General features: G+C 42.8%; 2 protein-coding genes across 2 annotated transcripts; one reads left to right on the top strand and one right to left on the bottom strand.

Annotated features, from left to right (window-relative positions):
* Window positions 1–15: 15 nt before the first annotated feature.
* Window positions 16–8,721, bottom strand: LOC135542742 (dTDP-D-glucose 4,6-dehydratase-like). Its single transcript, XM_064969914.1, has 12 exons — window positions 8,330–8,721; window positions 8,099–8,165; window positions 7,393–7,461; window positions 2,153–2,243; window positions 1,881–2,023; window positions 1,615–1,713; window positions 1,453–1,512; window positions 1,181–1,224; window positions 897–1,062; window positions 720–775; window positions 476–573; window positions 16–374 (listed from the first exon to the last, which is right to left on the bottom strand). The coding sequence occupies exons 1-12, from the start codon at window positions 8,374–8,376 to the stop codon at window positions 295–297; spliced, it is 1,020 nt and encodes a 339-aa protein (XP_064825986.1). The 5' UTR covers window positions 8,377–8,721; the 3' UTR covers window positions 16–294.
* A 142-nt stretch (window positions 8,722–8,863) lies between these two features.
* Window positions 8,864–15,576, top strand: LOC135542743 (integral membrane protein GPR180-like). The gene is made up of 9 exons (XM_064969916.1): window positions 8,864–9,129; window positions 9,665–9,814; window positions 10,094–10,294; window positions 10,881–11,061; window positions 11,225–11,274; window positions 11,386–11,543; window positions 12,043–12,234; window positions 13,565–13,642; window positions 13,732–15,576. Exons 1-9 carry the CDS (start codon window positions 8,991–8,993, stop codon window positions 13,882–13,884), a joined length of 1,302 nt encoding a protein of 433 aa, XP_064825988.1. The 5' UTR covers window positions 8,864–8,990; the 3' UTR covers window positions 13,885–15,576.
* The last annotated feature ends 60 nt before the right edge of the window (window positions 15,577–15,636 follow it).

Genomic DNA, 15,636 nt, shown 5'->3' on the forward strand with positions numbered 1-15,636 from the left:
TGTATATCATGTGTCCAGAGTTTAACATTCAAGCCTGCGCTATGAAGTTATTTATTGACTATGATAAATACATTCCATTCCACCTTCATTAGTAAATCATTTACAAAAATAAGTGTTCCCTTGCACACCCACAGTGATTGAGATGCTGGTTTGACTAGTGGAGGTCAACAACCCTAAGTAAGATTAATCAATTGAACCAGATGTGTTAATACAGGGCTGGAACAAAAGCCAGCACCCCCTGTAGCTCTCCAGGAACAGGGTTGGTGACCACGAATACAGGAAGAGGATCTGTGCTTATTGGTCTCTGGTATCGGGCTCAAAGGTAATTGGTTTGACATCTGGCCAGAAGTCTGGATTCTCTTGGTACCATTTGACTGAAAAACAAATGAAGGAGATTTAGAGATTCACCCCTTGTGCTAAAATATATGAAAGTCAATCTAAGGAATTCATAGAGTAATGTGTTCATGTACTGTACCTGTCCTTCTGATGCCCTCTGCCCATGACACTGCAGGCTTCCAGCCTAGCCTCCACAGCTTCTCACAGTTCACAGGGTACCTGAGGTCAACCACTGGCCTTGGGTGGGTGAGAGGTTCAACAATGTCAGTGTCTTAGGAGCCAATCACCCAGCTTGCCTTTCTCACACTGGTTTCCATGGCAAAGATGTGCTCAAAGGAAGTAAAGGCTCAGTGTTTAGTGTGATCCGATTATACTTCACTCACCGGTCAGGCACAAACTCCAGCCAGTCATCCAGTTCTGCATCAGGTACATGCCTGACCTGAAACACACATTATTAGATGTCTTTCAGTGGCTCAGTAAAGAGGACAACAGTGACCAGACACACACTTCACCCACCATCTTGATAAATTATCTGGCTAGTTGAATGATGGGTTTCCTACCATTTTGATAAGTTCTCTGGCTAGTTGAATGATGGATATCTCGAAGTCGGTCCCGATGTTGTAGGTTTCTCCCACTGTCCCCGTCTCCAGGATGGTGTGGAATGCTTCAATGGCATCATCCACGTACAGGAAGTGGCGAGATTGGGGGCTGGTCCCTTGGATGGTACTGTGGCAGAGAGGAGCATGGGATATGTAGGCTTTATTTGAAACGATAACATATGAAGTAAAAGATGTCCACATAGTCTGGGATGATGTCAGTGCTCTCTTAAAGTTGAAGTATTTACCATTTTTTGTTCAGCTGAAGGAAGGACACGAATTTTGGAATGACCTGGGGGTGAAAAAGAACGTTTGTTGAGAATTCTTAACAGACCAGACACACAACAGAAATATATAGAACTGTGGTTCACGACCTGGGGTACTTGAAGACTCATGAAACCATAGGGTTACTGGTAAAATGCACATTAGAGGGTACTCCGGGCAGAGCAAAATTCAGTTGGTGGTACAGTAATGGAAAAGGTTGGGAACCACTAATATAAAATATAGATACTATATTGACCTTCTCCAAGTACTGTCTGGGTCCATATACATTATTGCTCCTGGTTATTATAACAGGAAACTGAAAGAAAAAGCCAAATATTAATACAAAATAATACAAAAATGTGTACATGCCTCACCGAAAAACTTGGTTATAACTGGTATGTCTGACAGTATTTACTACCTTGTGTCTCTCCCTGTAGGACAATACAAGACACTCAGCAGCTGCTTTAGACACCGAGTATGGGTTGTTGGGTCTTCTTGGGCTGGTTTCATCTAATTCCTGCATGGGGGTAAAAAATACTGCTTTTAACACCGGGGACTGACAGTACTGCAAACAAAGAACCTTAAAAAGTGGCACCCAAAAACTTGGAGTTCAAATGTAAATGTGGCATACACCTTACAAAAAGGATATCAGGATATCAGTGAAAATGATATGAGTGGACTGACCTTATACAGACTCTCTCCATACACCTCATCTGTACTAATGTAAATAAACTTCTCCACCTTGGCCTCAAAAGCTGCTTTCAGTAGCACCCTTGTCCCCTCCACGTTCACCATGTGGTATCTGGACGGCCATACAAAGGACGTCTCTGAAAAAGGGGCAAAGAAACATATGGATGAATGTCTTGCTCTATGGGTCACTGAGTGTTGTCAACAATGCCTTTGATTGTTTTGGCATGGTAACAACACAATCTAAACAGTAAAACGTAATTTCTTACCAACATGTGTTTGAGCCGCAAAGTGAAAGACAATGTCGATGCTTTCTGTTGCAAAGATGTGGTTTACCAAGCGTGGATTGCATATATCCCCCTGTTAAAGAAAAGGGACAAACCATGACACATTCAAGCAAACAGTCTTTATGATGTTTTTTTTATAAAAAAATTTTTTTTACAATAAACAAAAACATACATAGACAAAAACAATAAACAACTTAACATTCATACATTTCCAAACATGAATCACACCATACGTACTCAGACCCAAATGTTCCCACCGTAACCACACAATATGTTGCTTGTATCGCTTTTAAGACTCTGCCCCATATGACTTCAAATTGTGTTATGTTGTTTCTGTCCTAGACAGATTTTTTCAATATTTAAATAATAAAGCATTTGATTCTTCCATTCTCTTAACGTTGGAGTATCATTATACTGCCAGTATTTAAGTAATAGTTTATTCAATATAATTGTCCAACCCATTCGGTATCTGACCGCACCCCTATATGCCATGTCTTGAAATATGCAGAAAGACGGATTAAAAGTACATTTACATTGTACAACTTCTGACAACTAGCTTTCCAACTTCACCCATAACTTTTGGACCATAGCACTCCCAGAAGGCATGAATTATTGAGTCATTGTTAGTTTTACACTTAAGACATAACTCTGCTGTTGTGCTGTAGAATTTGTGAATTGTCTCGTATAATACATTGTATACATTAGTTTAAACTGGATTAAGCATATATTGTCATTAACTGTAATTTTGTTCATTATGTTTTTCTAAGACATTGTTAGTTCATTAGGCTTTTTTTGTGCTAGGTTTTGTATATGGATGTCATAAGGTGAATTCACCAATTTGTAAGTCGCTCTGGATAAGAGCGTCTGCCAAATGACTTAAATGTATATACACTGCTCAAAAAAATAAAGGGAACACTTAAACAACACAATGTAACTCCAAGTCAATCACACTTCTGTGAAATCAAACTGTCCACTTAGGAAGCAACACTGATTGACAATAAATTTCACATGCTGTTGGGCAAATGGAATAGACAACAGGTGGAAATTATAGGCAATTAGCAAGACACCCCCAATAAAGAAGTGGTTCTGCAGGTGATAACCACAGACCACTTCTCAGTTCCTATGCTTCCTGGCTGATGTTTTGGTCACTTTTGAATGCTGGCGGTGCTTTCACTCTCGTGGTAGCATGACACGGAGTCTACAACCCACACAAGTGGCTCAGGTAGTGCAGCTCATCTAGGATGGTACATCAATGCGAGCTGTGGCAAGAAGGTTTGCTGTGTCTGTCAGTGTAGTGTCCAGAGCATGGAGGCGCTACCAGGAAGACAGGCCAGTACATCAGGAGATGTGGAGGAGGCTGTAGAAGGGCAACAACCCAGCAGCAGGACCCCTACCTCTGCCTTTGTGCAAGGAGGAGCAGGAGGAGCACTGCCAGATGACCTCCAGCAGGCCAAAAATGTGCATGTGTCTGCCCAAACGGTCTCCATGAGGGTGGTATGAGGGCCTGACGTCCACAGGTGGGGGTTGTGCTTACAGCCCAACACAGTGCAGGACGTTTGGCATTTGCCAGAGAACACAAAGATTGGCAAATTCACCACTGGCGCCCTGTGCTCTTCACAGATGAAAGCAGGTTCACACTGAGCACATGTGACAGACGTAACAGAGTCTGGAGACGCCGTGGAGAACGTTCTGCTGCCTGCAACATCCTCCAGCATGACCGGTTTGGTGGTGGGTCAGTCATGGTGTGGGTGGCATTTCTTTGGGGGACTGCACAGCCCTCCATGTGCTCGCCAGAGGTATCCTGACTGCCATTAGGTACCGAGATGAGATCCTCAGACCCCTTGTGAGACCATATGCTGGTACGGTTGGCCCTGGGTTCCGCCTAATGCAAGACAATGCTAGACCTCATGTGGCTGGAGTGTGTCAGCAGTTCCTGCAAGAGGAAGGCATTGATGCTATGGACTGGCCCGCCCGTTCCCCAGACCTGAATCCAATTGAGCACATCTGGGACATCATGTCTCGCTCCATCCACCAACGCCATGTTGCACCACAGACGGTCCAGGAGTTGGCGGATGCTTTAGTCCAGGTCTGGGAGGAGATCCCTCAGGAGACCATCCGCCACCTCATCAGGAGCATGCCCAGGCGTTGTAGGGAGGTCATACAGGCACGTGGAGGCCACACACACTACTGAGCCTCATTTTGACTTGTTGGATCAGCCTGTAGTATGGTTTTCCACTTTAATTTTGAGTGTGACTCCAAATCCAGACCTCCATGGGTTGCAGGGTAGCCTAGTGGTTAGAGCATTGGACTAGTGACCGGAAGGTTGCAAGTTCAAACCCGAGCTGACAAGGTACAAACCTGTCATTCTGCCCCTGAACAGGCAGTTAACCCACTGTTCCTAGGCTGTCATTGAAAATAAGAATTTGTTCTTAACTGCCTTGCCTGGTAAAAAAACAAAATTGATTTCCATTGTTCATTTTTGTGTGATTTTGTTGTCAGCACATTCAACTATGTAAAGAAAAAAGTATTTAATAAGAATATTTCATTCATTCAGATCTAGGATGTGTTATTTTAGTGTTCCCTTTGTGTTTTTGAGCAGTGTATTGCCTTTCATAGTATCTTTATCTTTTCCTGACACAAATAGGATTCCCTCAACATTGCTCTGATGTCCAAAAGCTTTCAGGTCAAAATTTCAAGATATAAAACCTTTAAGTTGCATTTATTTGAAATTGTCTACATTGGTCTGTCCAAAATGTATTTTTAATTCAGTCATGGAAATAATTGTATTTCCTATTCCCGTGTAATTTATGGTTTCTATGCCTTCAATTTTCCATGTGGGCCAATTTATCAGTGAACTCTGAAAAGCTATCCAAGGATTGTTCCAGAGGGAGTCAGTAAACTCTGAAAAGCTATCCAAGGATTGTTCCAGAGGGAGTCAGTGAACTCTGAAAAGCTATCCAAGGATTGTTCCAGAGGGAGTCAGTGAACTCTGATTGTTCCAGAGGGAGTCAGTGAACTCTGAAAAGCTATCCAAGGATTGTTCCAGAGGGAGTCAGTGAACTCTGAAAAGCTATCCAAGGATTGTTCCAGAGGGAGTCAGTGAACTCTGAAAAGCTATCCAAGGATTGTTCCAGAGGGAGTCAGTGAACTCTGAAAAGCTATCCAAGGATTGTTCCAGAGGGAGTGAAATTGGTTCTTGTAGAATACGTTTCATTTTCTTCCATGTTGTTACAGTGTTGTTAACTATGAAGTTGTTCATGTTCTTAGCTCCATCCTTTGAAAACAGACACTTAAAGAAAATTCTGGGGAAGACATGTGCATCTTCAATATGTACCCATTGTTCCTCTTTACTGTGTTTAACAACATGTTGCAAGTAAAAGCCTTAGGTGGCGAGTTGATATCATTCCAAATCTGGAAAGTTAAAAAACACCCTCAGACTTAGGAAGATGTTAAACTATCATTTTTATTCAGTGGTAATTGCCCATATGAAGTCTGTTATGGCCGAGTATACATTTGTAAATAATGTCTTCGGTGGGTTAATTGGTATATAACTGAAATTACACAGAACAAAAATATATGTGTGTAAAATGTTGTTTCCATGAGCTGAAATAAAAGATAAAAGAAATTTTCCATACCCACAAAAAGCTTATCTCAAATGTTGTGCACACATTTGTTTACATCCCTGTTAGTGAGCATTTCTCCTTTGCCAAGATAATCAACCTGACATGTGTGACATATAAAGAAGCTGATTAAACAGCATGTCATTACATAGGTGCACCTTGTGCTGGAGACAATTAAAGGCCACTCTAAATTGTGCAGTTTTGTCACACCACACAATTCCACAGATGTTGAGGGAGAGTGCAATTGGCAGGCTGACTGCAGGACTGTCCACCAGAGCTGTTAACAGATAATTGAATGTTCATCAAGCCGCCTCCAATGTTGTTTTAGAGAATTTGTCAGTATGTCCAACTGGCCTCAACTGCTGACCACATGTATGGAGTCGTATGGGTGAGTGTTTTGCTGATGTCAACGTTGTGAACAGAGTGTTCCATGGGTGGCGGTGGGGTTATGGTATGGGCATAAACTCCGAACAACGAACACAATAGCATTTTATTAATGGAAATTTTAATGCACAGAGATACCATGACAAGATCTTAAGGCCCATTGTGCCATTCATCCGCCGCCATCCCCTCATATTTCAGTATGATCATTTTGATTTTATTTGTACCTTTATTTAACTAGGCAAGTCAGTTAGGAACAAATTCTTATGTACAATAACAGCCTACCCCGGCCAAACCCGGACGACGCTGGGCCAATTGTGTGCCATCCTATGGGACTCCCAAATCACGGTCAGATGTGATACAGCCTGGATTTGAACATGGATTCAAAATTCCACAGGCCAAAATCAACAGCCTGATCAACTCTTTGTGAAGATGTGTCATGCTGCATGAGGCAAATGGTGGTCACACCAGATACTAACTGTTTTTTTTTATCCACACCCCTACCTTTTTTTAAGGCATCTGTGACCAACAGATGCATATCTGTACTCCCAGTCATGTGAAATCCATAGATTCGGGTCTAATGAATTAATTTCAATTGACTGATTTCCTTACATGAACTTTAACTCAGCAAAATCTTTGAAATTGTTGCATGTTGCGTTCATATTTATATTCAGTAAAATATAAAACTTTGGGAGCTATGACATTCCAAAGAGGTTAATCTAACTGTAAGATTTATGTTGAGATTGTTCCATTTAATTAGATATGCTTTCATGTTGTTGAGTAATGGGTTAAAGTTAACTTTATATATTTGTTGTTTGTTGTCACTTATTAAGTATCCTAAGTATTTCATCTTTTTTATGGTCCACAAAGGATTGCTGTAGTTCATGAGTTATTACTTTTCTAATTGCCATTATTTCAGTTTTTTTCAATGTTAATTTCATATCCTGAGATTTTTGAGTATTCCGAAAATATTTTGAACAAGGGAGACATTGAGTTTAAAATATTAGTCAGGTATATCAGAAGATCTTTGGCAAATTAATATATATATATTCATGTTTATCAATACGGATACCTGTTACATTTGAGTCCTGTCTAATTATTTCTGCAAGAGGTTCAATTGCCAGTGCAAACAGGAGGGGAGAGAGGACATCCCTGTCTCGTGACACTGGCACTCCATATACAGTGATGTTACATAACAGCAGGACTTGGCAGTTCTCTCACCCTGATAAAGGTGTAGTTCTCATTCTCCTCTACAGACTCCAGGTTCCTGAGATTGGAACAGTAGTCCAGCTGTACGGGACCAGGAAAAGTTACACAGTCACTCACAGGAAATTATGACAACTTGGAATTCTACAGTCACATAATGTGGTGGTTAGGGTGTATGGGAAATAAGCTTCACATCGTTTTTCCCCCCACATACACCGGATATGTGCAGTGAAATGTGTTGTCAAATCAAATCAAATCTTATTGGTCACATACACATATTTTGCCGATGTTATTGCGGGTGTAGCGAAATGCTTGTATTCCTAGCTCCAACAGTGCAGTAATATCTAACAATACACACAAGTCTAAAAAAGTAGAAGAATGGTATTAAGAAATATAGAAATATTAGGACGAGCAATGTCGGAGTCCGGAGTATAAATATATGGACAGCTGGACTACTGTAATTATGGACAGTATATGGATAGAATATGCAGTATATCTGAAGAATACATAGGATAGAATAGTTTATGTACAGCAATAGTTGAATAGGATAGACCTTGACTATAATACAGTATATGAAATGGGTAAAACAGAATGTAGACATTATTAAAGTGACCAGTGTTCCATGTCTATGTTGCACCTCGGCGGCAAAGGGAACAAAAGGCCCCAGCTTGAACAGGGCTTGAATCTGTCTTACAGGAAAGCACATTTAGCTCCTACTCACATTGTCAAAGTTGATGATACGCCAATCTGGGTGCCTGTTGACGAGGGAGCAGACAAAATGGGACCCACTGTATTGGGAAAGAGTTACAGATTAAACATGTATAGTATGCAATGAAATCTCATATTTTACATATATTGTAGATTCAACTTGCTTGTTTTCTGTAGTTTAAGTCTTTGTCAGAACACTACTGATTGTCATTATGATGATGATGATTTGCTAACTGTTACTTACATGAAACCTGCCCCTCCAGTCACCAGGACCGTTTTGACAAAGTCCATCCTCGCACAACCTGTTGATGTCTCCTCACAACTTTTCTCCTGGATCTTCAGTTTTCATTGAAGCCCAAAGGCGCTCGCCTAGTGACATAAATTATGCCTACCTTAGCTAGCTAACTAGCTTACCTGTGCTGGAGTGTGTCTTATTGTTGAGTAAACAAGAGATAATCTCATAAACTATATGCAGGACTGATTTTAAATGATTGAGGCCATTCTAAAGCGAAGCACATCGACAACACGTTAACGAACAGCTAGATTACATTACTCAGATGTTTGTGTTGTCACCAGTTCATGTCAGAAGCAGTTGATACAGTAGAAACCAACAGCAAAATGTAATGTGCAACTTTTGCGACAGTCTTTTGTCGCTTTATGGCAATGTTGACACGTATCAGAGGCCTGCGTTGAGTTGGGCCGTTTTAGTGCCCACCCTTTTATCGCTCTCTGATTGGCTTGCAGCTTTGACGTGAGTAGAGGTCCTTTTATGATTAGGTGAAACCTAAATCAATCAAACGTTTCAGTGCAGATGGAACTCGCCCTTTTTGACGAGATCATTCATTGTTGTCGTACAATAAATTACCTTCTTTATATCTAATTTGATACGTCGCTTTTAGGAGACAATGTATCCGTTAATGTTCACATTTACAGCCTTCTTACTATGCATTCCAGCTACATTTGGAAAAACTGTGTCGGGAGTTTTCAAGAGCGATGCAGCCAGAGAGCAGAATGGACAGTACATCACAAAATTCATGTACAACGGTAGGTGTAGCAGTCTGAAGCTAGCGACAAATTCTGGAGGGAGGCTTGCGTGGATGGATACACATGCACCAAGATGACGTGATGCGTTTTATTATTTGAAGTTTTATATAGGCTATAATTGCAATGCTAATGTACATACGGAAGCAACAGAACATGTGTTCTTAGTCTGGAAAGTGCTAATCTCATGCATGGTGTTATTGGGTTCAAAGATCAAACCACATAGGCCTATGCAGTGTCTTAATAATAGGTTGGTTCAGTCTTACATTAGACCCATGAGCATCGGCAATGTCATTCTGTTCTCAGGTACAACATGTTGCCAAATGTGATTGCCAGGCAGTACATTCGAATCAATAGAGCGCCTTCCTTCATCACAGACGGTCTGCATATTCTGTAGGTTCGAATGAAACCAAATCCTCTGAAAGGTGGATTTAGTGTCCTGTCAGATCTCTTCCCTCTTTCTCCTCCCCTCTACTTCCACTACCTCTTCTTCTCTCACACCCTCTCTTGTCTCTCCCTCTGTCTGTCTCTTCCCCAGTGGGTAGGGGTTTGGTGGTGTGCAGGCTGGAGAATGCTACCCTGGCCATGGAGAAGGAGTCCAGACTGCTGCTCTTCCCGGAGACGGAGGACGGCTTTGACATCGACAACCTCAGCTGCCACGACCGCCTCTCCAAGGCACAGCTCTCCAGTGAGTGTGTCTCTGTGACTGTCACGTGTATTGTTGTTTGCATTCATGTCCTGCTGGCTCATAGTTAACATGCATTCATAAACAAGAGGCATTTGGGAAAGTGGCATAAATACCATCATTTACAGGACATATTCTGAATGTACTTGCAGTATGTTTTATCTGCATATGTAACTGGTTATCAAACCTTGGTTGCCTGCATGACTTAAGGTCACATTAGCCCTCTGAGCGAAAGCCTAGGCCTTGTCTCCCTCCTAACGTTGTTTCCCTCTCTCTGCTCAGTCCGTCTGAGTGAGGAGGAGCACAACCAGAGCATCCCCCACCTTCACTCCCCCACGGCCTGGTTGGCGCTGTATGCAGACCGCTACACCTGTGGGGAGGGGGGCATCATCCCTGCCCACGGGGACCTGACCTTCACCATCCTGTTGTTCAACCCTGACTCGGCAGGCAACCCCCTAGAACATTTCAGCGCTGAGGAGGCAGGTCAGTACATGCACATACTTTAATATATGCATTTGGTGCACTGTAAATGTCTTTGGATGAAAGCGTCTGCTAGTCATAATACACAATTTTATACTTCTAAATTTAAGATATGACTAGGGCTCCAGACAGGACTGCACTGAATGCTTGACTGAATGCTTCTTACCCCTGCCCCACCCTCCTTCCTACCCCTGCCCCCCTCTCCTACCCCTGTCCCCTTGACCCCCCCCCTCCTTCCCCCCCCCCTGCCCCCCCCTCCTTTGCCCCCCTTGACCCCCCCCTGCCCCCTAACCCCCCCTACCCACCCTCCTCCCTGCCCCCTAACCCACCCTCCTCCATGCCCCCTTAACCCACCCTCCTCCGTGCCCCCCGACCCACCCTACCCACCCTCCTACCTACCCCTGCCCCCCTGAACCACCCTCCTACCTACCCCTGCCCCCCTGAACCACCCTCCTTCCTACCCCTGACACACCCTCCTTGCTACCACTGCCCGCCTAACCCACCCTGCCTACCTACCCCTGGCCCCCTGCCCTCCTCCTCCCTATACCCCCACCCTCCTCCCTACCCACCTGACCCACCCTCCTACCAGGCCTGCATAGTTTCTACTGTCTGCTGATCCTGGCCTACTTTGTGGCATCCTGTATCTACATTCAGCCTCTGTGGATGGCCCTGAGAAAGGGTGGGCCCATGCAAACGGTGCTGAAGGTGCTCTCCACAGCCTTGGCCCTACAGGGGATCTCTGCCCTCTTCAACTACATCCACCTGGCCAGGTGAGTGAGACTCTCGGTCATTGGTACAGTCACCTTTCAGCAGCCCTGCTCAGGTTTACATCAGTTACTGTATTACAGGATTATCCTGTATATCAGGATATTTGGATAAGTGAATATCAGTCTTGTTGTGTAAAAACACACACCTGTTGCTCTCATTCCACAGGTATGCCAGGGATGGAGTGGGCATTCCTATCATGGGCAGCTTGGCTGAGTGTGAGTGTTGTATTCTCACTCTGTCGCTCTTGCTTCTTTCTTCGTATTGTCTTTCGTTCTTCCTTTGTGACTGTGCTGACTGTTGCCTGTTGTTGTTCTCCCATGCTGCAGTCTGTGACATGGTATCCCAGGTGTCCATGCTGTACATGCTGCTGAGTCTGTGTGTGGGCTGGACCCTGAGCAAGAACAGGAAGCCCCAGAGCAGACCTCTCCAGTGGGACTCTTCCCCCGCCTCCAAAGCCCTCGCTATGGGAGGGGTCGTCACACAGGTCAGAGCCTCATCAGCCTATCCATGACCTTTAATCCCTTAGCCCAAAATACTAAGCCCTGACCCTCACACTAACTTCTATCTCAATGGATACAGTAGTGCCTACTACTCGCACTAACCTCTACTTTGCTCACACCATCCCCTATCATGACCAATACTGTAACCCCCTGTCCTGACCAATACTGTAACCCCCTGTCCTGACCAATACTGTAACCCCCTGTCCTGACCAATACTGTAACCCCCTGTCCTGACCAATACTGTAACCCCCTGTCCTGACCAATACTGTAACCCCTGTCCTGACCAATACTGTAACCCCCTGTCCTGACCAATACTGTAACCCCCTGTCCTGACCAATACTGTAACCCCCTGTCCTGACCAATACTGTAACCCCCTATTAACTCTCAATTTCCCCTTTGGGATCAGTCAATAAAAACGCATTCAATACCAATGACCTAAATACCTTTCCACTGACTCCCTGTATGTCACTGCCGGACCACTAGGGGGTGCTACTGCTGTGGGAGCAGTATGAGGAGACGGAGCACCACAGCTACCACGCCCAGCGCAGCATAGCGGGTCTGTTACTCATATCTCTACGTATCATCCTGGCCTTGCTGCTGGCCTCCGTGCTCTACACCATCATCAGCACAGAGAGGAGCGCCCTCAAGAGAGACTTCTACCTCAGCTTCGCCAAGGTAGGCGTAGAAATTAGAGGTCGGCCGATTAATTAGGGCCGATTTCAAGTTTTCATAACAATCGGAAATCGGTATTTTGGGGTGCCGTTTAAAAAAATAAAAAATAATAATAAAAAATAATAATAATAATAATATAATTAAATAAATAAATAAATATATATTAAACACCTTTTATTTAATCTATATTTAACTAGGCAAGTCAGTTAAGAACACATTCTTATTTTCAATGACGGCCTAGGAACAGTGGGTTAACTGCCTTGTTCAGGGGCAGAAGGACAGATTTTCACCTTGTCAGCTCGGGGGAGCCAATCTTGCAACCTTACAGTTAACTAGTCCAACGCAATAACGACCTGCCTCTCTCTCGTTGCACTCCACAAGGAGACTGCCTATTACACGAATGCAGTAAGCCAAGGTAAGTTGCTAGTTAGCATTAAACTTATCTTATAAAAAACAATCAATCATAATCACTAGTTAACTACACATGGTTGATGATATTACTAGATATTATCTAGCGTGTCCTGCATTGCATATAATCTGACTGAGCATATGCTTCATATTGTGCGTCAAGCATTGCGCTGTTTATGACTTCAAGCCTATCAACTCCCGAGATGAGGCTCGTGTAACCAAAGTGAAATGGCTAGCTAGTTAGCGCGCGCTAATTGTCGTTGTGTTGCTGGTTTGAGCTCAGGGAGGAGCGAGGAGAGGGACGGAAGCTATACTGTTACACTGGCAATACTAAAGTGCCTATAAGAATATCCAATAGTCAAAGGTTAATGAAATACAAATGGTATAGAGAGGAAATAGTCCTATAATTCCTATAATAACTACAACCTAAAACTTTTTACCTGGGAATATTGAAGACTCATGTTAAAAGGAACCACCAGCTTTCATATGTTCTCATGTTCTGAGCAAGGAACTGAAACGTTAGCTTTCTTACATGGCACATATTTTACATGGAACATATAGCACTTTTACTTTCTTCTCCAAAACTTTGTTTTTGCATTATTTAAACCAAATTGAACATGTTTCATTATTTACTTGAGGCTAAATTGATTTTATTGATGTATTATATTAAGTTAAAATAAGTGTTCATTCAGTATTGTTGTAATTGTCATTATTACAAATAAATACATTTTAAAAATCTGCCGATTAATCGGTATCGGCTTCTATAGTCCTCCAATAATCGGTATCGGCGTTGAAAAATCCTAATCGGTCGACCTCTAGTAGAAATACAACACAGAATAGCTGGTAACCCTTTCCATGTGTTTATAGTGCCATCTCCATTGCATTATAATATTGGTTATTCCAGTCTCACTAGTTTGTTTCTCAGGGTTGTTTTATCTGGTTCCTGTGCCACCCTGTGCTGGTCTTACTCTCTGTGGTTTTCAACGAGCATCAGAGAGAAAAGGTGAGAGGATGACACTATAGATATGTATATATATTGTACTGAGTCATTCGGAAGGTTTTTGGTGTTGATTTGTGTGTCTGTGTTTGTAGGTTGTGACAATTGGTGTGATTCTATGCCAGGCTATCTCGGTGGTGATCCTCTACCAGCTTTTCCTGTCCCGTAGCTTATACTGGGAAGTATCTTCTCTCTCCTCTGTCTCACTACCCCTCACCATGTCCAGAGGGGGCCGGGGACGCTACTGACCCCACGTGCAGGGGGAACACTTTCACTGTGACACACGCCGAGGGCGAAGGGATACACAGTGACACCTGCATTTAAAGGGACAATACTTCCACTTCTCTCTGCTCACTCACTGCGAAGGTTCCCCCACAGACGGGTGAGGAAAGAGGAGGGTGGGATGAAGAGAAGTAGGAAGTACACCCACAAATATAGAAGAGGAGAGGAATGATGGCCTGCTCATGTAGCTGGATAGCACACCTATTTAATAGCCTCCCAAATAGGATGAGAGTGAGACCCGGGTTTAAGCGCACATAAAGTATGTATGTAAATGAGACTCATTTGTTAGTATACAACAGATGTGGACACAGGTAACTTCCAAAATAATGGAAACCCTTGAGTAAAAGAGGGATCCAAAGTATATTAAAAGCAGGTGCTTCCACACAGGTGTGGTTCCTGGATTAAGCAATTCACATCCCATCATGCTTAGGGTCATGTATAAAAATTCTGTCTGCCATGGCTGTGGCCCTACAGGATGACAATGCCCCCATTAACAGGGCAAGGGTGGTCACTGAATGGTTTGATCAGCATGAAAACTATGTAAACCATATGGTCGTCTCAGTCACCAGATCTCAACCGGGGACAGTGTTTTCCACCACCATCAACAAAACATCAAATGATGGAATTTCTCGTGGAAGAATGATGTCGCATCCCTCCAATAGAGTTCCAGAATCTATGCCAAGGTTTATTGAAGCTGTTCTGCCTCGTGGCACAACGCCCTATTAAGACACTTTATGTTGGTGTTTTCTTTATTTTGGCAGTTACCTGTATGTTATTTACAATTGTAGTATGTGTGAAGTTGTGGTTTACTGTTTTATTTTAAATGTCAAACTTGGGCTGGATTTGATGTCTCTTTTTCATTGTCTGACGGAGTATAAGACTCCCAAGATGTTTAATAGGTTTATAATAGATTACAATGAAAGGTTACCGATTTGTCAAATTCATTGCCGATAAAGATATCCAGGCTCAGACTGAAATACCGTTGATCCATAGAGATATGGATCCATGTTCAGTGTGGTAAATCTCAAACCAATAATTTAGTCTGATCTTAACTGTTAGAAATAGAAAGTTGGGTCTCTTTTTAAACAGAGTTGCTTCACACTGTTTTACAGCCGTTTCATTCTATTGTCGTCAATTGATCGTTCTTTCTGCGAGGTTCAGGTTTAGGGTGTGCTGAAGCTATTACAGAAATCACATGGAACTCATGGAATCTGTGTCATCCCCAGCACTCCAACACTGCAGCTAGTTGCATGTGTGAGAATCGTATTACTATTATTATTTGTGTACTTATTGAATTATACTTGAATATGAACACTTGGTATTGTTTTGTCTGACATTGGAGCTAGACATGTGCAATGTTTAAATGCAGCTTTATTTTCTTTCTCAATCGTCGTAAGTGCCTGAGAAGACAATCCCTTTGCTAGTAGAAGGTACCTGTGTTTGTCTATGAAAATATGGGTTTCACATTGACATACATGACCAGTCTGATAGTTAAGTTATGCAGAGATATTGGGGGGGGGGGGGGGAATGGTCAACAGAGCAGTGCCTGTGTAATGTTCCTATTAAGCATGTTTATAACACTGTTTAAATTCATTACTGTATACTTTTGTAAAATAAGTCTTTATCAGATGCTAATGCAATACAAGAAAATGTCTGCAGGGGGCAGCAGTTCTCTTGATCTGTTACAGTAGCTTATGTTGACCAGCTTTCTCAACCCT

Source organism: Oncorhynchus masou, chromosome 6, assembly GCF_036934945.1.
Source record: "Oncorhynchus masou masou isolate Uvic2021 chromosome 6, UVic_Omas_1.1, whole genome shotgun sequence".
NCBI classification, from domain to species: Eukaryota; Metazoa; Chordata; class Actinopteri; order Salmoniformes; family Salmonidae; genus Oncorhynchus; species Oncorhynchus masou.